A 23,652-nucleotide genomic window follows, 5' to 3' on the forward strand; every position below is an offset into this window, starting at 1 on the left:
AATAATTATATATAAATCTACTTTTGTTTTGTTGTTTAACAAAAAATTTTCATTAATTATTGGATATTAAATTACTGTTATTTCACTTTTTAAATTATATTTGTTGTACTTATTGTATTTACTGTATTTTTGTTATAATTTATTGATTAATATTTACTAGAGATTAAACTATTATTTGAAATTACATAATTTTTTTATTAATTTAATATTTATTGTATTTTTATTAGTTGCTTATTGTATTTCCATTATCAATATATTTTCAATAATTGTGTTTTTTGCTATAAACTTTCAATAATTATTAGAGATTAAACTATTATTATTTCTTAGAGACAATCATTAATTTAGATGAAATTAAAAGTGTTCACGGGTTGATTTGGTTCGGTTGTAGGTTATTTGGCTAATCAAATTGGCATGATCAAATTGAAGAATTGGTCACCCAAAATCAATTGACCATTAGTGAAAATAAGACAACTCTGGTTATATCAATTTAGGTCAATTTTTGGTTTGAATGATTGATTCAAAAGATATAAACTTAAACAACTAATTTTAATTTAAAAAATTACAATGGTATTATTAAAAATTAAATGTAAATTATACATTTTATATTATAAATTATATATATATATAATTGGATCATTCGATTTGTCACTTACAAATGACCAAAGTGAAACTGATCCAACTTAGTCAAGTTGGTCAGTTTCATCAGTTTGATGAACAACTATAGTCGAATTTAATTATAATTTGTATTGTAAAAAATTGATTAAAATTAATATATAAAATATAAATAATTATTAATTATTTATAAATTTAAAAATATAAAACAATTGTTTCTATTGTTTAGCTTTTGTTTAACAAATCTCGCCTCTAGTAATGATATAGAAAATTCATGAACGGATCTATGACATGAGAATCGCTATTCTAGAAATTGAGCAATGGTGTTTAGCAAGGTTCAAGGGGTGGAGGAGCCCTCCGATACTCCCCTACAATGGGTGTATCGGGGGTCTGACCGGTTCAAGGGGTGGAGGAGCCCTAAACCAGCCCCCTGAATCGATTGCAGAAAAAAAAAAAGCTGCATCAATTTGTCCGATACGCCCATACTAGCGTATCGATATTTTGAACCTTCGTGTTTAGATAGACAAGCCTGAAAACCGCCACAGTTGATGTGAGCTGCAAGGATCAAAATCTCCTTTCTCGACTTTTTTCCCAAACATACCATCTACCAAATAATACCCCAAATCCAGTAGCACTAACCGCAACTCTACTTTGTACCAAAACTTTTCGGTTTCATAGTTCTCACCTCAGTTCAGGCCTTGTGTTTATTCTGGCAACTGCCTAAAAATGTCAAGTTGCTGGGTCTTCGGAACATCCCAAATCGAGAACTCTAAACCACTACTTACCGTCATGAAAACAAGCGAATGAATACACCTCAATAAAAACAAGCTTCTATACATGATGAGAATGGATACTCAAATATACATGTAATCCGGCCATGGGGGCAAAAATCTCCCAGGCCAATTTATGCCAGCCAGACACCCAGCTCGCTCTATTCAGTTCAGTATACTGAAAACAAAGAACAAAAGAATGGCTATAAGGAAGCTGAGCCCACCATGACAACCTGCATTGCACACCATGAAAATGTAAGCCATTGCATCAAAGAGTACTTTCAATCTTCTATCAAAAAACAGAGTACTTTCAATCAAGGCATGCAATCAAAACAGGTTCAGCAATAAATTTGAATAATGGCAGTAAATATGATTAAAACTAATTGAAGTAATAAAGTAAATTATTACCCCATTGTGAAACACATTATATCAACTAATTTATGAGCATTATATTGCCAAGAAAAAAAACATTATTAGTATTAACTCGTTGTCTTGACTTTGATAGGATAGAACCAAAAATCCAATTATACAAAAACCACTACATCCAGACTTCTCTATGGTAATTATTACATGGTACATGAAATGTCCGACACCATTCAATGGTTTTAGGCTTAAAACTAACGGAAATATAATGGATGATCACAATCACCCAACCAAACCTTTCTATTTCTTGGTCATCCATTTCTGTTTTATCCTAAAGAAATTTATGAAGAATGGATTTATTCATCCAAATCAGGGAAGATGTTTTTGCATATATTACAAGTAGGAAAAGTGAACTGTAGTAATTGCAAAAGTCTGATACATTACCAGAATTCCCCGAGGTCTCTGATGTGGGTAGGGCAGGCAAGGACATCTCTGAAAATTTTAAGCAGCAGCCATGAGGACACGTATTGCAAAGATAAATTTAAAATGCACCAAAAAAAAGTATTGATGTCATTTTGGTATATGTTAGAAAAGTTCTATCATTAGATTATATTGAAAAATTACATACAAAAAAAAACGTAGTAAAAAAGATTCGTTTTTTATAATTAGCCAAGGTAATACTAGTTACCAGGAGCACAAAGGGATAGAGATGAGAGTGACGATGACGAAGGCCATGGTGCAGCAATATTGTCACTCAAGTCACATGTAAAGCTAACACCAGTAGAATTATCAATAACCACATCTGCAGGCAAGCTTCGAAGTAGGCACCCTACATTCAGATAAATTTTAAAATTTAAATAAAATTTAAACAAAAAACCAAAAAAAGAGTATCGCAATTCCTATTCTACTCATACTTTGATAGTTTGATTATGAAACTCTGGACACAATTCAATAAGACCAAAGATATCTACTAGACTCTGAAGTTAGTTACGATTAGAAAAAAAAAAAAAAAAAACCCTAAAACGAAAGCTACCCAAAAATAAAAATGCAAAAGTAAAATACAAAAAATACAAAATGGTTATATGTTGATTCAATGTTTTAAAACACGAAGGCATGACATAGCATTCCACTACCTAGAGGCATGAGGCATAGTTCAGAATGTAAGAGGCATAAGCCTCCCGAACACAAGGAGGTGTAAGCCTCCTTAAGAGGAGGGGGGTCAGGAGGAAGGAGGAAGGGGAGGACAAAGAGGAAGGGGGGATCTCATTTTTCTTTTTCTCTTTTTTTTCTTTTCTTTCTTTTTCTTTCCCTTCCCTTTATTTTCTTTTCCTTTCTTTTTTTTTCTTTTTTTTTTTTCTATGAGGTGTGCATGAGGCGCATGAGGTGTATGCCTCTAGCACGCCTCATGAATGAGGTGTAGGCCTCAGAGGTGTCGGCGCCTCTGGGCGTTTTGAGAGCACCTCGCCTGGAGTTATACACCTCCCATGCCTTTTAAAACACTGGTTGATTCTATGACCACTTTAGTGCCCAAATGGTACAAAGGAACAGTGCATGCAACAACAGGAAATGAATGAACATGTTTGGCAGCCTTGCGCCTTCCCTGAATGACATATTAGTTTACCATGCATCCAGCACCAATGTTTTTAAACCATCGTTGACCCAGACGGTCGGACCGTTCAGCCCAGGAACCATCCAGGCAACTGGTTATGTTTTACCCTAAACCTGGCCACTAGCCAAAAACTGTTGAATTGGTCAGCAACCCACTGACCCGTGTGATCGAACCGTCAACCCGTTTGACTCATTCAACAGTTTTTTGCCATTTTTATTTTAATTATTTTCTATTTTTTTTGTTGGAACGGGCCATCCATTCAGACAAACCAGACCAGATGATCAAACTGTCGACCCAGAAACCGGTGGCCAGAACAGTTCCAGTTCCAGGTCAGTTTTTAAAACTTGTCCAGCACCAATAACGTTGCAAGAAGTTGTGAACTAATGCGTCATACAGGGAGGTGAAACTTCAGTTGTTCAACGCAACACTGTCAGCATCTATTTGACAGAGGAAACAAGATTATCATGTGGTGTCTGAAAGACACTCTAGAAATCTGACCTTATCCATGTCAAATAGATCATAGCAACCCATCTATCTCATAATCTTGATAATAAAAAACAGTAACTGGAAATGCATCAATAGGATTGTTGCACCCATCTGGACAGATTAATAATTGATGTTTAACCAAGGTTGGATTAGCTGAACACCCCACACTGTTAAGCAGGCTGTGGAAGTCTGGAAGATATTGTAAGATTCCACATAACCTTCACACATTGAGCTCCATTCCCATGTACGAGTGCTTTTAACGGAGACTAATGGGAGTGAATTAAAATTTTGCATTTTGTTTTATTTTATTTTCTTCTTCTTGTCTTGTGCCCTAACCCCTCTTCTTCTCTGATTCTCCCCTTCCTCTTCCACCTCCACTCACTACTACACCCTGCCAATCACTCCCAGGAATCCCAGTTGTCATCAACCTTCACCACTGGTGCCCTCCCTCCCTCTCCCTCTAGCCCCAGGATTTGGTTTATTTTTCCACAAAGCTCTTGGCATAAAATCCTGTGATGATCAGTTCACTCAAATTCTGAAGAGTTTCTCAACCAATCATAACTTTTTGGCTGTGTTTGGCTTGAAAGAAAAGGTAGGGAAAGGAAGGGAAAAGTAGGAAAACCTGTAAAAGTTTTTCCCTTCCTTTTCCTACCTTCTTTTTCAAACCAAACACAGCCTTCCAAATACACACTCCAAAACATTAGTACATCCATAAAAGTAATTGGAAGGACCCACAAGATCAAGAAAGCAGGCAATCTACTGCAGAATTCTTGTCACAACTAGCCAGGAAAAAGCAAAACTCCCTCTGCAATGCTATTCCTGGTAAGATGCAATTAATATAATCATCGCTTCATCCCATATTGGTCAGAGCTCCAATGGTGCACCAACGGAATCTACCAAAGAAATGGTGTCTAGCCCTCAGATATTACAACTTTTCATCCTTACAATTACTTAGTTCTTCGTATTCTGAACAAGCTTGAGAGTCAAGACACTATTATTGTTGAAAAAAGGGAGAAGAGGCTTCCTTTCAAAAATTTACTTTAAGTCACACATGTTGAATTTCAGGGACAAAAGAAGATGAACAGGATAGGGCCTGCCAAGAGAGAGAGAGGAGGGGTGCTGGTGATGGAGGTTGAGAGCAGGACCAGCAAGAGGGGAAGGAGGAGGGGGAGGGCAAAGGTGGACGAAACAAAGAAGGGGTCACTCTTCCAAATGGGATTTCCTACCCGCTCTCTACCAATCGTGAATTGCAGCCACACATCTCTATTATGAATTGAGAGATGTGTGGCTGCAATTCGCGGCAGGTAGAGAGTGGGTAGGAAAAGTGAGTAGGAAATCTGGGTTCTCACTCTTGAACCCATTCCCATCAATCTCTGCTTAAGAGACTCGCACAAGGGAATGGGGCTCCACATATAAAACTTACATGGAGTCTTGTTGCTCCCACAGCCTGCTCAACAGCATAGAGCGTTCAGCTAATACAGACTCCGTATCCTAGATTTCATCCCCTATGTGAGCCACATATTCTGATCTGTCAACAGTGACTGCATAATAAAACCCAAAGAGAACCCAACACATTACTAGGAGAAAGGAAACTTTCAGCATAGCAGTAAAATAGCTAAAAAATATGGAAAGAAATATATCTCAGCAAAGAGGAAAGTAGCAAACCTTGTTCTCCGTATGCTGCTCCAGTAGCAATAAACACATTAGCAAAATAAAAAGATGCTTGTCAGATATACAAAGAGTAGAAAAAGAATTAGAAATCCTAGCAAAGAAAAGAAAAGATTTTATACCCTGAAGACTGAAGTCCTTCAAGTCAACATCACAAAGCTCGTAGATATTTGTCATGACACCACCTTTCTGCAACAGGGACCCAAACAATGTAGCACAGTTTATGGCTTGCCTATTTGTAATTAACATTTGCTTCTGTATTCCTGCTATGTATGTATTCAATGAGCTACAGCAGGAAGGATTGGGAGATGCCACGTCACGGCAAGCTTTAACTACTGCTGATGGCTGTTCAAATTCCAGATTAAGTAAGTTTTTAAGATTCCGGTGGAGTTGGGGTTGAATTTGGAAGTTGGTTCATGTGGGTGATTTCTTATCACCTATTGTTGTATCCTTTCCTTCTTTCTGTTCTTAAAAAAAAATTGTTTTTTATTTATTATAAAAAACTAAACAAAAAAAGACTCAGGCCCTTTGAAATATTTTCAAGAGATTTAAGTGGCACGATCCAAAAGAAGACACTTAAACTAATGCAAGCATGTCTTTGATCCGTTTTTTATAAATAAGTATATCTTCAATCCTCTCAAGGAAACAGCAAAAACTTGGTTCTAGACCTATTGAGCTGATTTCAAATGTCGGTATGTTCCAAGGATAGTTGCTCACAATCCAGTGCAGCATGATAGGACAAAATGCTAATGTTCTCACTTCTCACAAATGCTGTGGGGGAGATGCAGTTTTTTACTATTCTTAGCAAGCTACACATGTATAATATCCATGAAGAAAATTGAGATGGAGTATTGTAGTAATGTATTGGGGACTGTATTAGTATTCCGAGAGAGTTATACTAAAGGTATTATTGTAATTGTAGTTATTCTTTTCTTAACGAATAAGAGTTCGAATAGGCAGCTGATTAGCCATTCTATGTTTTCCATTCTACTGGCTCTTTCTCTTCTTCTCTCCTATTCTTAGCTGCTAAAATTCAGCAAACTACTGACCCAAAAGTTCCTCTCTTTGAAATATGGACTAAACTACAAATTTGAGCATGCTAACAAAGACAAATAGAGGTACAATAGAATGAAATAAAAGCAAAAAAAGAAATTAATGATCTGTTTAAGGAAGCCAGCAACTGTGTAAAAGGAAGCAGTTGAGGAAAACAAGGGAAACAAGGATATGAATATGCAGAATCATCATGTATAATACCTTTGTTAACCTTGCAGGCAGATAATATTCGGAATGCAGTATTGGCAGCATCCAATGAGAGCTTCCTAGATAACCATGAATATACCACCCATTTACAATCATTGAGAACACTCATCTCATTGGGCAATCCTACTGCACCAGCATCTGCTGTGATAGCAGATTCTCTTGTCGAAATGCGAAGTGCAGCGTCCATAATTGCAGGCTGGCAAACTGGTCTGCAGCACTCCTTAAGTGGATCAACAATGCTACATGCATCCAACAATTTGCTTGTGTTTACCATCTTCTCAAAGGTGGCCACATCACTCACAGGACAGGACCCAGCAGTAAGGTTAGACGATTTTACAGAGCAAAGTGCAGGTATTGTATCATTTGCCCCTCTGCTGGCTAATATACTAACAATATCTGAGAAACAATCATTAGCCACTGCATTTTCCAGAACCAGCTTATTAGAGCTTCCATTATAATGACCTTGGAATATGTGGAGCAAACTACTAAGTTGAGGACAGCAGATCACATTGCCTACAAGTGCCGCTAATGGTGCAGCGCAATCATGTGCTGTTTTGTCCATAACATTTGAAATAGCAGAAAATTTTACAGGGCATCTTCCAGTCAAGACTGGTTCGTATGTGGTCGGAAAGGAAGGGTACATGGGTGACAATGGTTCACCAGGAAATGGATAATGTGGTATGACAGCAGGTGATATTTCTATGGGACCAAAAAGTCCACTATTGGGTGGGTCAGCAAGAACAAACTTTGGAACGTGAGAACTAGGCACAAGTGGAGCCTCCAGTGCCACTACATCTTGAATGGATAACAAAATTGAAAACAATATGAATTGGCGACACAAAGAACCTGCAAAGAAAGGCAAAGAAGAAAATGAAAACAAATAAAAATATCAGATTAAAAGAAGACAATCCAAGAGTTATTGGATTATATTTTTATTAACAGCATTCATTGGATTATATTTTTATGAACAGCATTCATTGGCATCAAGGTCATGATATTTCCAAGCAAATGCATGTAAACAGCACCTAAACACATCAGACAGATAGATGGAAAGAGTTACAAGCACCAACTTACCAACTTAGGACTAGTAACCAGTTACTCAATTAAGACACCCAACCAAAACATTATAGTGGAATATGATGAGTTGATAACTAAATTAGCAATACAGAGAAACTAAACACTTTTTTCTCTCATTGAAAAGTGACTATCATCTCTCCTATTAGCTGTTTTTTTCTTTCATGACGTGCCCATACAGTCATGAGCCCTCCCTGTTGTTCTTTAACTATCTCTCCACAGTTAAGTTCCTGCAGTTTAGCTGAATGACTCATCGTTTCGTCTTTTAGTTAGTCATTTATTAAAGTGGTCATGAGCTCCTTAATGGTTGAAGCTGAAGTTGGGTTGATAAGTATATTTCAAATATTTTATTGTTTAACTATTTTAACTACTAAAAGATAAAGCGACAAATCATTCAATTCAGCAAGAGACACAACCTCTGCAGCCATTATCAAATGACCCCTTGCTCTTAATATGAACACTAAATTTTTAGACCTAGTCATATCTGTAAGCAAATTATAGTAATAGCACATTCTTTTTTACGATGAGTGGCTAATCCAAGTCATTATTCAAAAACATGCACATTTTGAAAGACAAGAATGCCCTATATATTGAATTTTACCATCAAAAAGTAGAAAAGGGTGGTTCTATGTTTTATCAATAGTGATAATATTATGACTGGTTTACCATATATCAGATATGCCCATATAAGTTCCAGATTAAGATTCACCTAATTTTGATAAAAGTGGTGAAATAACAAAGCAAAAATCAAATTAATTGCAAAAAAAAATAAACCACTCCATAACAAAGTTAAAATGCTTACCCTTAAGAGAAGTAACCAGCCTAAAACGGTCCATAGCTATACTAACCCTTCGGTAACATTTAGTCAACCAATGAAGTGCCTGTGGCACTTAGAATCAGTACAAAAACCCAGTAAAATAGCACCTGTACCATACACAGCTTTAGATCAAAAGAGGGGGGAAGGGTTTGGAAACAAGAAGAGAAACACATACAAGATTACATAATTTATGGCACATGATAACAATAATCACTTTAGAAACAAGAAAAAAGGAATTTAAGAAAGAGATGTCATTTTGAGGATCCCTCCTCGAAATGTGTTAAGTCTCTTTAACTTAAGTTTCCCAAGTAAGCCAAAAAAAAAAAAAAAAAGAGGAAGAGTAATGTGGAAGGCAGTTAGAGCAGTAGTAGTGTGGACTATTTGGGAAGAAAGGAATGGGAGAACCTTCGAAGAAATAAGTAGGTCCAAGGAGGAGTTAGTAGAAACTATAAAAATCAAAGTGGAACAGTGGTTAAAAACTATGGAAATTTTCCAAGATTTTTTAGTGAATGATGTAATAAGAAAATGGTCTGAATTAGTGTAATACTCAAAGGCAAAAGACAGGTTGGTTATGAAATGGCAATATCCTCCAAGCAACTTTAACTTTCATGGGAGTTCTATGAGTAAGCCAGGCCAGCAGGTATTGCGGAGTTGTTCAGAGAATCCATAGGAAGGGTGGTGGGTCCTGAAAGCTGAGCTGATGACTTTATTGCAAAGTCTAAGACTAGCAAAGCAATCAGACTTTCGAAATCTGGAAGTAGAGGACTCAAAGTTAATCGTCCATTGCAAAGCCCCTTGGATATATAAGTAAGTCTTCAGGGAGATTGATTGTGTATCAAGCAAGTTAAACACTTGCTGCTTATGGGTCAGAATGGAATGGTGGGATTCACTAGCCAAACAAGGGGTTAATAGACAACAGCTATTTTAGGCACTAATGTAAATCTTATGTACTAGGGTGGTTGTAATATCTCAACCAGATGTACTAAAATTCTCTCTTTGAATTAATAAAACTTTCTTCTCTACTGATCAAAAAATAATTATGATACCATGTATGCAAAAAAGAGAATATAAGAGAATCCATACTCCCCAAAACCATTTATAAAAGATTCTATGAAACATTAAAGCCTGTTTGAATGCATCAAGAGGTAAGAGATATCAATAAGAGAAGCAAAAGTTAAAGAGAAACAAAACAATCGTTTTTTTTCTAGTCAATGTAGAACAAGAATGAGGAAATTTCTACCTACTAGAGATGTACATGATGTGTAATAAACTACTTTGATCATTTCAGGGGATATTTTCAAATATGCATGATTTTGTTCTTTAAAACAAACAACTGCAAGGAATGAGGCTATGCTTGTCTATTTGCAAATTGCAAATATGCATATTTTTTGCTTTTACAGATCTATATGAGAGTTGTTGGGTGAGTGGATATACTGACTAATCTAACTGCATAAAAGATATCAGGTCTAGTCATATACAAACATTTTTTTGCATTTTTTATCTTTTGGCATTATTTTGACATTTTTTATTTTTAGCAATTTTTTGTATTTTTGCACCTTGCTTCAAAAAGGTGTGTGCCTTGCCTTGCCTTGCGCCTCAACCGCAAATTGGCCCTTGCGCCTTGCGCTTTTAAAACACTGATACAAATACAAATATGTAAGGTGAAAAACCTTATATTTTATATTATTCGGTGCGTATTTACACTGCATATTTGTATTTGTACTCTCTCCAAAATGAGTCTATGGGACTTACAATCCTTTACATTTATCTTATAATTCAACTCAATTGGTGTATCAACTGGTTTAACACCCAACTCCCCTGTTTCTTTAAGAAGATCAAGGGCATATTTCCTCTAAGAAACAAATATATCATGTTTAAACCAAGTAACTTCAATACCAAAAAAATACCATAGTTCATCCTAATTTTCCACCTCAAACTCTTTATTGAGTAACTACTTTAAAGAACCAATTTCAACTACATCATTACTAGTCAACACTACATCATTCATAAGAACTATCAATTAGGATCTACTTCTTTTGATAAAGAGGGTATGATCTGCGTGTGCCTATACATAGTCAAACTTACCCTATGCATGTTTAAATCCGTCAAACCATGCCCTTGGAGATTGTTTCAACTCATACAAGGATATCTTCAACCAGCATATATTCTTCCTTGTCTCTTCTTGCAAGTGTCCATTAAGAAATGCTTTTTCACATCCATTTGAAATAACGGCCAAGAGAAACTAGACACAAAAGATAACACACTAATAGTACTAATCTTGGTTATTAGAGCAAAGGTTTCCAAACAATCAATGGCATAAGTCTGTGTATAGCCTTTTGCTACCTGTCTAGCCTTATATTGTTCAACTAAGCTATCTACATTGTATTTAACAACAAACACCCACCTACACTTCACTAGCTCCATCCATCTAGATGGTCTACCAACTCCCAAGTAAGTATTGTTCTTAATAAGAAAATCCATCTTCACTTCCATAGAATCTTTCCACTTGGACACTGGCAGAGCTTCATGCACATTTCTAGGAATGGAAATAGCAAAAACAAAATTTGTCAAAAAAAAGCAAAAGCAGATGCCAAATAGGAATGGTAAGATGGGCAAATAGGGAGAGAAGGTCATAGGAAAGGATTTGAGAAATGCAATGGGCTGTAAGGATAGTATAGCAATGTTTGTCCTTGCATAGTGCAGTAGGAAGATCAATATCATCCGAAGAAGGTGAAGGAAAAGCAAAAATATGTAAGGGTGAAGTCAGCACGTGATGTGCCAGAACCCAGCAATAATGCTGACTGAAGCAAGCTATGAGAACCACAATGAACCTGTTGCTGCCTAAGCCTTGGAAACATCCATAACTCATGTAACTCCATACATCCCTCCCCGAGATCACTTGAACAGGTAATGGAACATCTGCAGCAAAAATGACTCTCTCACCACTATCCCATTGATATTGAACACCAGGATAATAGGGAAGATAGTCAAAGTAAAAGATATTCATGGAAACAACCCAAGTCAACAATTTTGATTTTGTGCATAACCTAGAAAGATGCATTTAGTGGCCTTGAGATCAAATTTTGAGTGATGAGGTCCTAGTGTTTGGACAAATCCTTATCAATACATATAAGAGAGAAAGGGGTTTTCATATCTAGAACCCGTGAAGACATTCTATTAACAAGGGAAATTACTATTCGAACAGTGTCCCCCAAAAAATGTATAGGAACAGTGTCCCCCAAAAAATGCACAGTACTCCTAGCCATCTCCAAAAAATATGCCCATTCTTCCGATCAGCTACTCCATTTTGTTGAGAAGTATAAGAAATAGGTACTCTAATGGATGACTACACGTTCAATAAAATAGGAACTCAAAGGTTTGGTGAAGTACTCCTTGACATTATTAGATCTAAAATTGTAATATGGGTCCAAATTGTGTGAGGACCATTTGATTGAAATGACAAATCAAAATGGGAACCTCATCTTAAGAACACATAAGATACACCCAAGAAAATACGAGAAAAGTTATCAACAAATAGAAAGAAATACTCATATCCACACAAAACTATAGTATGTCAAGGCCCCCAAACATCAATACACATAAGTTCAAAAGGAGAAATACTTCTTTTATTACTCAATGAATAAATTGATCAACAATGCTCAGCAAATTCACAACATTCACACTTCAAACTTGACACTCGGACCAAACTCAATCAACTTAGGAGACAAAACCCTCAATGACCCAGACGATAATGCCAAAGCATAATCTAACTCACTAATTAAGAAATTCTCACTCCCAAGGCTAATCACCTTCTTTGTCACCAAATCCTAGAAGACAACAATGATGAAAAAAGAAAAACTACTAAACAATTCTAGGACTTAGACTTAGTCAAACTGCTAATTGAAAGAAGATATGTATTAAGTCTGGGTACATGAAGAGCTAAAGAAAGAGTAATGTGACATCAAGCATCGTAAATGTCTCCCTTTCTAGAAATAGGAACAAATGAGACATCAGAAATAGAAACTTCACCTCTACCATATGATAACTCATACAAAGTAAATAAGGAAGAAGTTGGTCATATGGTTATGGGCACCTGAGTCGACTATCCAAGAAACATCAATGTTGCCTTACCTAACACCAAGGTTCAACATATCAATACACCCCAATATGCACGGCATGCACATTGGGTGTTTCCATCACTTTCTCCTTTTTTTTTTTAATTTTACAGGGGTCAATCTTAGCAAATTGTGTCCACTCCAAATAATTAACTCCTTCTAATTTAACTGTTGTAATCTGAGAATTTGCACTTTCTGTCACTCCACCAGCCCCTAATATAATCCACAAGTAGAGCCAACAGTACAAAAGTCAACCAAAAAACAACCAACCACTATGTCTAAAACTTATACTGAATAAAACAGAGGGAAAACAAAGGGAAAACAGAGTAAATCCAACTGTAAACACCAGTTCTTTTCTCCAAGAGTGAAACAGCACCTCTGATCACTATCGGTATCCTCTCTACATGCAAACACAACAGCAACCACTCCAGTGTTTTAAAAGGCACGCCTAGGCGCATGGGCAAGGCACCTCGCCCAGGTCCTAGGTGCAGCCCTTACAAAAGGTGCACGCCTGGTGCACCTAGTGCCTCAGCCCAGGCGTGCACCTTTTGACACTTTTGATGCTTTTTTGCTTTTTTTTGTGTCCAGCAGCTAGGCCGGGGGCGGGGGCCCCTATTTGGTAATATTGTTCATTTATTCATCATAATAAAATGCCTTCTTAAAAAAGCAATTAAAACTACAAAATCGTTATTTTTGTATGAGAACTAAGAATTTAAGACCTAATGTGGACTTGTTTGGGCTTGCCTCGAGGGGCATGGTACAAAGGCGGCTCGTAGAATCAGGAATTTAATATGTTTTACATCACATTAGCTACTTGAAGTAATGCAATTGAGAAAAAAAGAGGTTGTGGGTTTTATATGCTTGAAAATGTTTTATATATTTGATTTTATTTTTAAATTCTCATTTGAATATGCTTTACATGTTATATTATGTATTTTAATATTAGATAATAGGTTTTTAAAACATTTATTTTAAAATTAAAGTTTATATTTTTATTAATATTATGTTTAATAATTTTTTGATTTTTTGAAATTTTTTGGCATTATTTTTTATTTTTTAGCCATTTTTTTGTTTTTGAGCCTTGCTTAAAAAAGGAGCACGCCTTGCCTTGCGCCTCATGCACAAATTGACCCCTGCGCCTTGAACTTTTAAAACACTGAATCACTCCAAAAGAAGTCTTAGACCACTTACAGCTCCAATTCTGGGTTGTCCTTGGCAAACCCCAAACAAGAGAACCTAGACAAAAGGAAAACTTCCAGCCGCTCACTCCGGGTATTGTCAAACCATCCGAAACTGAGATTGAGCACTAGAATAGATCAAAACAGTCCAGAAAACTCTAGAGGCACTCTCATCAGTGGGAGGTTGAATTTTGGTCGTTTTGGCCTATACATCCAGTCATTGTCTCATGTACACAACATCCTCCCCTTTCCTTGTTTTGGTTTGAAATGAAAAGTTACCCTTTTCTCGGAAAGAAAAAGATAATAAAAGAAAAGTCAACACTATGGTTGTGGTTCATTTTTTAATGTAACCTCTATTTCCAAAATATCAAGAAATAAAATAAAGGTGTGGCAATATTGCAATTAAGTTCTTAGTTCCAAGTTAGGACTTGGACTAAAAATTCCAAAGTTTTTAGCTGATGAATAACAGAAATATTCTTTTAAAATTTTGTGAAAACCAATTGCAAAGATACACCCATTAAGAATGTTAGCCTCACAAACCCTCGAGGCTCTTACAACAATTAACAGAAATACAAACAAACCCATTAAGTAGTACAACACAATATGGAAACCCAAACCAACCCTCAAGTCTTCCCCCATACAATGTACAAAGTGGGCCCAGAATAGGTGATCTCTATAAACCCTTTGTTTTGCAAGATGGTCTGCCATGCTATTTGCTGATCTTTGAACCCATTGTATCTTCAACTGCATGTCTCTTGTGAACCACTTGATCTTTTTAATTTTATGTCTGAACTCCCACAAAGCTTTCTCTGTTTTCAACAACCAAATTACAATCTTCGAATCTCCTTCAATTATGAGCTTTTCCACCCCCAACTCCATAGCCTTTTGCACCCCACACACTATTGCCATCAGCTTTTCCCTTGTGGAGTCCCCTTGCCCTAGAATTTCCTATGGTTTTGAACCAGATGTTCATTTGTTCCTCACTCATATCTTCCCATTCATTACATAATGCCAAAGACAGACAAGTTTCCAAATTCAATGATAGTCAGGTGTTTTCTCCAAACAGCTTTGCTTGATAAAATATTAAAATCATAAGACCATACCACCTTAATGGTTTGAAAAATCATTTTGTTGTTTCTTTTGATTAGTGGTTCAAGAATACAACACTTTTCTAGAAGAAAATGCTAGAAAAAGATCGCACAAAGACCACCAAAAGATGGAAGAAAACCTATAGTACAAAATACAAACACTACACTTGAGAATCTAAACATAATGTATGCCTCTGAAACACACTTCTAGCCAAGATATCAATCATATGGTTAGCCAACTGCAAGATCCATCTAAGTATATTCATTTTGGAAGCCAATTCCTTCACTGCTCTGTTATGAAGCCAAAATGACCAACGACCAGCAAAATCATTATCCGTCAAAGTAATCACCACCTGTCAATCCCACTTCATCTTGAGTGCCTCAAAACAAAGGAAACCAACAATTCTAAAGCCTAGAGAAGAGATAAAATTCCATCCCTAATAGCATAATCCTGTTGCAGATTGGCCTAGATAAAAGGAACCTATGAGATGGTAGTTCCAAGATGAACCAAAAATCAAATGGGAACAAATTCCACAAAGAGAAACTATCAGAATTAGGCTCGATAATTCCTAGGGGATCATCTGCTGTCTCCATGCTATCAGAGAACCATTTATCAAGCAACAGCTAGGCCACCCCGTGACAATCAAATCAATGGAGATATCCTTAAGTTAATCTACCATCTAGATTCAATGTTCCACTCCAACCGATAGGATATCATAATTTTCTTGTTTGCTGCGGGGCAAGAACAAAAAACTAGAATTTCTCTCTTCCTATGTGCTCCAAAGAATAATCTTTCCCGAAGTCCCAAACCATCAAAATTGAACTCCACACTGTCTGAGAACCATCAACATAGCAACAGCTTGATAGCCCCTAATAATCAAATCAATGGAGATGCCCCTAAAGTGCATCTCTTGTCTAGATATAATGCACAACTCCAATAGTAATTAAATCCAATAAAATATCATAATTATTCAATGTGTAGAAGAAGAAATCCTCTACTCCCATATACTCGAAAAAAATAACAACTGGGAACATCTCCACATGACCTTTCCATCAATGAGGCAGAGAAAAGCTTGTATCAAATAGGCTAGGGATGTAAATGGAGAGAAAGGGTTCAAACAAATAGCATAGGCTAAACCCACATGTTTCTTGCACAAAAGCAAGGGATGAAGAGATGATTGAAATACCTACCTACCCTTCTTGCATACTTTAGGGAACAAGGCTGAAGTCTTTCAACTAGTTGGCATCTAATCTTTTATACACTACATTTGGGGCCAAATCTAACTAGTTGCATCCTTGCTTTTTGTCTAGCAGGGAATACATTTTTTTGTGGTCTCCAAGCTTCTCCCCCCCCCCCCTTCCCCCTTTTCTCACTAATGATGGTTTTCAAGTTGTTCATATCTTAGGATACAGTACTCATTTCAAAATGATGTTCAACAGTTTAAGATCAATTATCGTTTCAATTATGTCAAATACATTAACATTCTAACCAAAGCATCAGGATGAATCCAGAATATTTATTGCCTGAAAGTTATAAAATATTATGTCATTATCTTCATTCATAAGATTTCCTCTGAGATGGCCAAACATGTAGACAAATATTAATTCTAAGATACCATCAAATGTTTCTTCTGTAAAATTCTTGAGCTCTGTCACCCAAGTACAATTAACCCATTAGTTTTCGCACTTGCATCCATCTCTATCAAGCTGATATGTTTTTTTCAATACTTCGTCAGTATGTCCATATATGTCTTTTATTCCAAAATGATGATAGAAAATACTCGCTAAACATTGTGAAGTAGGCCCTAGCTTCTATAAACCACATTATCTAAAACTCTAACAAATGGCATAACAAAGACCTGAATCGTACCCATAAAAGACAGCAGATGGCAATGAGACTCCAAGCTAATGGCATAACAAACTTTAAACGGTGATCAGTAATCAGTAATCATCTACGGTGATCAGTAATCATCTACTGTAGATTTCCGTAAATTAAACAAATGGCATAACAAAGACAGCAAAACAGTGATCAGTCAAAACTTGGATCATCGTACCCATAGTCTATATAATGCCGGTAAATAAACTTTAAACGGACCAGAGGACACTAAACTAAACCACGTTGTAAATACAGATAACCAAATAAAAGCTATATTCTTCAATAATTTCCTAGTGCCAAAAAGAAATGACCATCTAGCTGCTGAAATCACAAAAGAAAAAGACCTGAATCGAAGGATTCATCAAGTTTTCTTCCTATGTTCGCCATTAAATCTGGAAATGAGACCCTATGTTCGCCATTAAATCTGGAAATGAGACTCCAAGCGACCCAAACATCATAATGAAATCAAGAAACCAAATTCCCTCACTAGTGAGTAACTCCACAGTGAAATTTGCAAGAGAAATGAAGAACAAGTACCTGTATTTATGGATCAAACTGTTGAAATGTGGATTCAGAATCTACAACGCGTTCCCCTTAAACCTGTCTTGAGCTTCTTTCTCTGCAACTCCCTCACCTCCCCTCCCCCCCCCCCCCCACTTTTGAGTTGTTACACTCCCGGATTCCAAAGTTCGAACGGGAATTTATTTCTGCTCTGCGAACTGTCTGTGTCGAGTTCCTCAATAACCTTCCATTCTCTCGCAAGTCATAACACCTGAATCTGAATCCGGTATACATGTATGTTAGAAACCCCACTGGTAAACTAACTTTGGTACCCTGGTTACACAAACTTATTCTATTGGAATCAAGTAAACAACTTTTCAAGTTCCATTTTATAAAAGAAAAAGAAGAAAAAAGGGGCGAAGCCCCCAGTTTTCTACTTTTTTACCCAGGAGAAGAAAGGGGGAGGCGGCCTCCCATTTTCTACTTTTTCTTCAACACAGAAGAAGCACGAAGAAGAAAAAGAAGCGGAACAAGAAAAGGAGAGAGGAGGGCCCCATTTCCTACTTCTTTGACGCAGAGCAACAGCAGCAGAAGAACAAGAAGAAGAAAGAAAAAGGAGAAGGAGTTTTACCTCAAGCCGATCTCTCCTGATTGATAAATTGTTTCTTTGCCTGAATTTCTTAAACCACCGAAGCTCTTCTCCACTCTCACTCTCAGTCTCAAGACAAAACCAGTGAGCCAAGAGCCCTAAACGATCTGCTTTTGTTAGCAACCCTTTTATTTTTCTAATTATTATTTTACCTTTAATATTCACAATCCAACGGTTCTGATTCTCTTGCAGGATACCCATCGAGGATCACACCTTTTACAAAAAGGAGAACGCCTCTCATATTCTGCGGTCTATTCAAAGCGGTTGTTGAGGCAAGGCGAATTTTTGAGGCCTACGCCTCTTTTGCCTCGCCTCAACAGGAATTTATTTCGGCTCCATGAATGTCCGAATGTCTGTGCGACTATGCCGAATTCGTCATATGCCCTTCAGTTTTCAATTAAACTACAAAACTATCCCTTTACCGGTTCACTTTGCGTACATGGGAGCCAGGAGCGTATTGGGTTGGGGCCGGTTAGATGTGAATTGGGCCCACATGATTCTTCGATGGATCTTGAGCAATGAAACATGCCACGTGTTAAATGTTCGAGAAGGGGCCCACCACTAACAAAAACCAACTTAGGAGATTTTTCGGTGATAAAAACGAGCAGACAACTTTTTTGTCCACCGTCCAATCGGATATCTTAAACGCTGTGAATCTCCTGATGGGGGACCCCTTAAATGGGCCCCAATTATTTAATATTAAAGAAAGATTTTTTTTCTTAAAGAGGGAAATGGTATAATATGGTAGCTTATATACAGATATAGATACATTCCCTGATATTATCGATCATGAGTTTTTGATAAGTCCACTTAAGACCCTAACTGATCAGATTGGTTACAGGGGTATGTGGTTATAGTTCATCCATGGGCATCCTACTTGATGGACGCACCAAAGTGTAGCAATGCCAATGCGTAATAAGCATTTGAAATTGAAATGATGCTTCACACGCCATATTACGTAAAGCGGCAGTTATGATGCTTGGCAAACATCACTACTCTAAGCAAGGCCCCACCGTCCACGAATTTGATTATCAAGGAATGATTGTCTCTCATAAAAACAAATGATCAAATGATTGTCTGGGTCTTAAGTTTTACTATTAGCTGCGGAGGGGCTACTTTGTAGTTTGTATTGGCTATCACTCGATTATTTTCATTAGCTTCAATAAAAATATAAATATGTACTGATGTGGGTTAGCTTGGCCCAGCCCACATCGGGCTGGGAGGCCGAGCCCACTAATAGCAGGAGAGAGTCATGTTGCTTTCGTATGGAGCCAACCACATAACCGTCAGACGTATCCATCATGACCTACAGTCTGAACTCATACGGCTCTCATCCAAGGTATTCATTTTCACCTATCCCCAGCACACTTAAGTATAAATAATAGGTAATTGCCCCTTAAAAGGGGTTGGAACAAAGAAACCCCAACATCATTCATTCATTTATTCCTAACACCAACTTTGCCTTTTTAGCATTAATTCGGGGAGGTCTGGTGCATTCAAGGACTCCCTCTAAGGGCTCTCCTACACCCTTCCCTACTCTACACCTCGTACTAACTTGAGTGTCGAAGCCTCTGCCTCGGGTATCCACCCTGAGGCCTCTAACACTCCTTGTCTTGTAGTATCTTCGGTCACCAATGACTTTGCCTTGACTTGTAGTCCTCGGCTACCATAGTCCTCAGAAGGAATACTTCGCCTCGGCTTGTGGTCCTTGGCTTCCAATCCGCGCGGCAACATGTACTATGCATAGGAATTGAGGGGGAGTATAAGGCCATGTTTGGTTTAATTCTCGTTCTTTCTCATTATTGCTATGATGAAATTCTGAAATGGACAAGAATAGGCTTGTTCATGGGCCAGGTAGCTCAACCCGACCCATTATTAAGTTGGACTTGGTCATAATTTTACATTATGGGCTTGGGCTCGGGCCTATAGCACTAGGCCCAATTTTTTTTTGGTCGGGCTCGAGCTTTCTCAAAAGAACCCGACCCAAGTTCCAACCTGACTTTTTTTTAGGTCAGCCTTGGGCTTTCTCAAAAAAGCCTGGCCCAAACCTGAACCCGAATTGATACTATATATTAATACTAAAAATATAGTTTATTTAATAAAAATAATATATATTATTTTTTCTTTGTTCTTCTTCTCTTTTTTCCAAGTAATAGTGAGATGTTTATTATTTTTGAGTTTTTAAGGTTTTTAATATAAATAAAACACTTTTTTAATAAAAAAAAATTATTTTCAAAATTTTGGTCTGGCCTAGGCTTCGAGCTTTATATGAGGGTTAGGCTTGGGCTCAAGTCTTAGGCCCGATGGTTGGGTTGGGCTTGGACTCGAGCTTGAGTGTATTCTGTTGATACACATACAAAGCTCAGCTTGGCCTAGCCCATGAATAGGTATGGACAAGAATGGGTAAAATGAGAAAATATTGCTATGAACCAAACGTTTTTTTTCCAGAAAAACGAATTCTTTTCAAAATAACAAGTGATTTATGTTACTCCTTTTCATTCTTAAAAACATTGTGTTACCAATCATAAACCATTGGCCTAGTTCTCCAAAATCATTAGCATAGATGTTTATTGGCAGGGTTGTCAATTGGACTAGATTTGTTCCAATTCGGTCCAATTCAATATTGGTCCATTTACAAATAGAATGAACCAAATCCATAGGAACAAGTCCGATCTTAGACCAAATAAAAATGAAAATGGACCAAATTGGGTTCAATCCAATCCAAATTGAATCAAACACCAAAATAACATGAAAAAATCTAGAAAATATATAAAAAACTACAAACACCAACTACAATCCAATCTAGTCCAATTAAAATTCAAATGGACCAAACTGGGTCCAATTCAATGCAAAGTGGATGAATAAAAGCACTTTTGTAAAAGTACTTTGGTAAAAGTGCTTTTGTAAAAGTAGTTTTGTAATTCATAAAAGTACTTTCATAAAAGCACTTTGATAAAAATACTTTCATAAAAGTGCTTTCGTAAAACTATTCTGTAAAAGTGTTTTCATAAAAGTAATTTTTTATAAGTGATTTTATAAAAGTACTTTTGTAAAAATGGTTTTGTAAAAGTACCTTTCATAGAATTACTTTTATAAAAATGCTTTTGTAAAAGTACTATTCATAAAATTACTTTTATAAAAAGTGTTTTTGTAAAAGTGCTTTCATGTAAAAAGTACTTTATGTTTGTAAAAGTAATTTTCATAAAATTACTTTTATACAAGTGTTTTCGAGAAAATGTTTTCATATAAGTGTTTTTATCTTGGTACCTCCTAACCACTAGCATAGGGTTTCGTTAAAAGAATGGAAATGGGCAAGATGAGGCATGATTATTTTTCATGTTGCAGGCTACCCCAATTTTTGTGCTATGTGTTGATTTTTCATTATGAAAAGAATGAGGCCGATGGCAATAATTTTGCAACCAAATGCTATAATGTTATTTGTTCTTGCTCATTTTGGGTAAGAATGAGCAATAATTAAAAAAAAAAAAAAAGAAAAGAGGCCTTAAGCAGCGAACCAAACCTGACCTAAAAGTGATTTATGAAATATTCCATCTCCATTTAGTGTTAAGTAAATGTTGGAGATAATGCGATTTGTTGGAAGATGTACTAAGGAAAGATTGTTGAAGTGTATTTTGGAGTTGAACCTTTGAATGGTTCATAACTCAGTTTTGTAAGACCCTCTCTTGTCAATCTCTACTCTACCCTCTTTGCTAAAGACATAGCAATCTCTACCCATGCAAAATGAATGAAAAAATAATAGTTAAAACTATAACTAAATTCTTTAATGCAAATAAAATATACAATTTAGGATAAAAATATCGACTTGACCCCAAGTTGGAAAGAACTTTAATTTAGGCCATTAGAAAGTGGTTTGATTGATGTTTGACGATTTAAGATTATTTCTTTGCTATTACTTTCTCATTTTTTTGTATGTGTGTTATCTACTATATTTCGTGCCCTTTTTTGTATTGTATCTAATTTGCACTTTTTACTACTTCATCAAAAAATATAAAGTGGGTTGTGTTGTACCGACATGAAATAATTTTGTGGGTTGTCTATGCTTTAATAGGTTGTGCCATACCGCCATGTGGTCCTAAGTGGGTCGTGCCCTACCTGGCCTAAAACTCTTCAAAGGTTAGGCCTGCAGCACAAGCTCAAACAGGCTCAACCATAGGGCGGGGTGTGAGAGGCATGGGTTTTTTATTAAAAATTTGAAAAAAAAATATTAAAAGGTTAAATAAATTAATAGAATAGATAAGAAATTGAAAAACAAAATCTTAAAATTTTATTCTATATGAATTTTGATGTATACAATTGTTTATATATGGAATTAAAAAAGTTACAATATAATTTGAATAAAATAGTATAATCAAATTGAATATATATTTTCTCTCTCTCTCTCTCTCTTTATATATATATATATATATATATATATAGAGGCATGTTCCATGATGGGCTACAGACCTATACCAACATGGTCCACTTTTTTTGTTCTATATCGTGTTGACACTTAAGCCTTAAAACCCAACCCGACACAACACGAGGGCATGGGCTAATCCAATTGCTACAACGATTGGGTTGTGTTGGATATAACCCACTTTATAGTTTCACATTTATAAGAGATCAAACATTGGAATAGCAAAAAATGGTGAAGGTAAAAATGAAAGATTGCAACTTTGGTCGATAGTTAGTATATTAACGGTTAATATTCATTTTTATTGGAGAAAACTTTGTTTCATCGTGTACATCCCATTTAATGATATGTTAAATAAATATTAGAATAACAAAAAGCATAGAGGGTTAAAAGAGACCATGATTCAATCTAATCCAAAGTTTGGTCCTATTTTATTGGGTTTGGATATCTTCATTGTGGATTTTAAGATTTGATTGGGTAATCGGATTTGATTAAAAACCGAATCGGCTTCAAATCACCCCTGTTTGATTCAAAATGATCTAGCATGTTATTTATATCATTTGTTATATTATTTATTTTTTATAAAAAACATGTATATATGATGAAAATAGTTGAAAAATTCTTATGTTATTTGTTTTTTATTTAAATTGTTATATTTATTTTTAATAAATTATTATTAAAAAAATAAATATGATTGGATCATATTCGAGTATCCAACATCCTTATCGAATTTGAATCTAAATCAACATTTGTGAGACCCAATCGAATGGGATTGAACCCATAATTTATCATATTGAATTTGAATATACCTTGATTTGAATATGATCTGATCCATTTGCATCCCTATAAAAAAGGGAAAGTGTAATCAAGCTTTTTGACAAAACATTGTTACCATCTTCATTTTTATTATAACCAGCAGGGGACTTGTGCGATGCACGTAGTGAAAAGTATATATTGAATGTTAGCTACTGGTAAATTTCCAAAAGTATATATACTAAATTATTGATTTTTTTAAATATATTAACCAGCAAATGATTTATTTTTTAAATTAACCAGCAAATGATTTATTTTATTTTTAAATATATTATTTACAAAATTATATTAATTTATCTTTTATTTTTCAATATAAGTTAATTAATAATTTCCTTTTCTAAAATTTTCCGATACTATAC

The 23,652-nt window shown here is 35.9% G+C and overlaps 1 protein-coding gene across 1 annotated transcript; it reads right to left on the reverse strand.

The window, feature by feature from the left end:
• Positions 1-1,420: 1,420 nt before the first annotated feature.
• LOC148873345 (GPI-anchored protein) lies at positions 1,421-18,196 on the reverse strand. Its single transcript, XM_088976308.1, has 9 exons — positions 18,049-18,196; positions 17,454-17,694; positions 8,645-8,766; positions 6,763-7,614; positions 5,631-5,876; positions 5,506-5,520; positions 2,434-2,574; positions 2,190-2,237; positions 1,421-1,615 (listed from the first exon to the last, which is right to left on the reverse strand). Exons 3-9 carry the CDS (start codon positions 8,676-8,678, stop codon positions 1,548-1,550), a joined length of 1,404 nt encoding a protein of 467 aa, XP_088832434.1. The 5' UTR covers positions 8,679-8,766; positions 17,454-17,694; positions 18,049-18,196; the 3' UTR covers positions 1,421-1,547.
• Positions 18,197-23,652: the final 5,456 nt, after the last annotated feature.

This window comes from Nelumbo lutea, chromosome 1 (assembly GCF_056320005.1).
Source record: "Nelumbo lutea isolate HS-2025 chromosome 1, American lotus-T2T, whole genome shotgun sequence".
In the NCBI taxonomy this organism is placed as follows: domain Eukaryota; kingdom Viridiplantae; phylum Streptophyta; class Magnoliopsida; order Proteales; family Nelumbonaceae; genus Nelumbo; species Nelumbo lutea.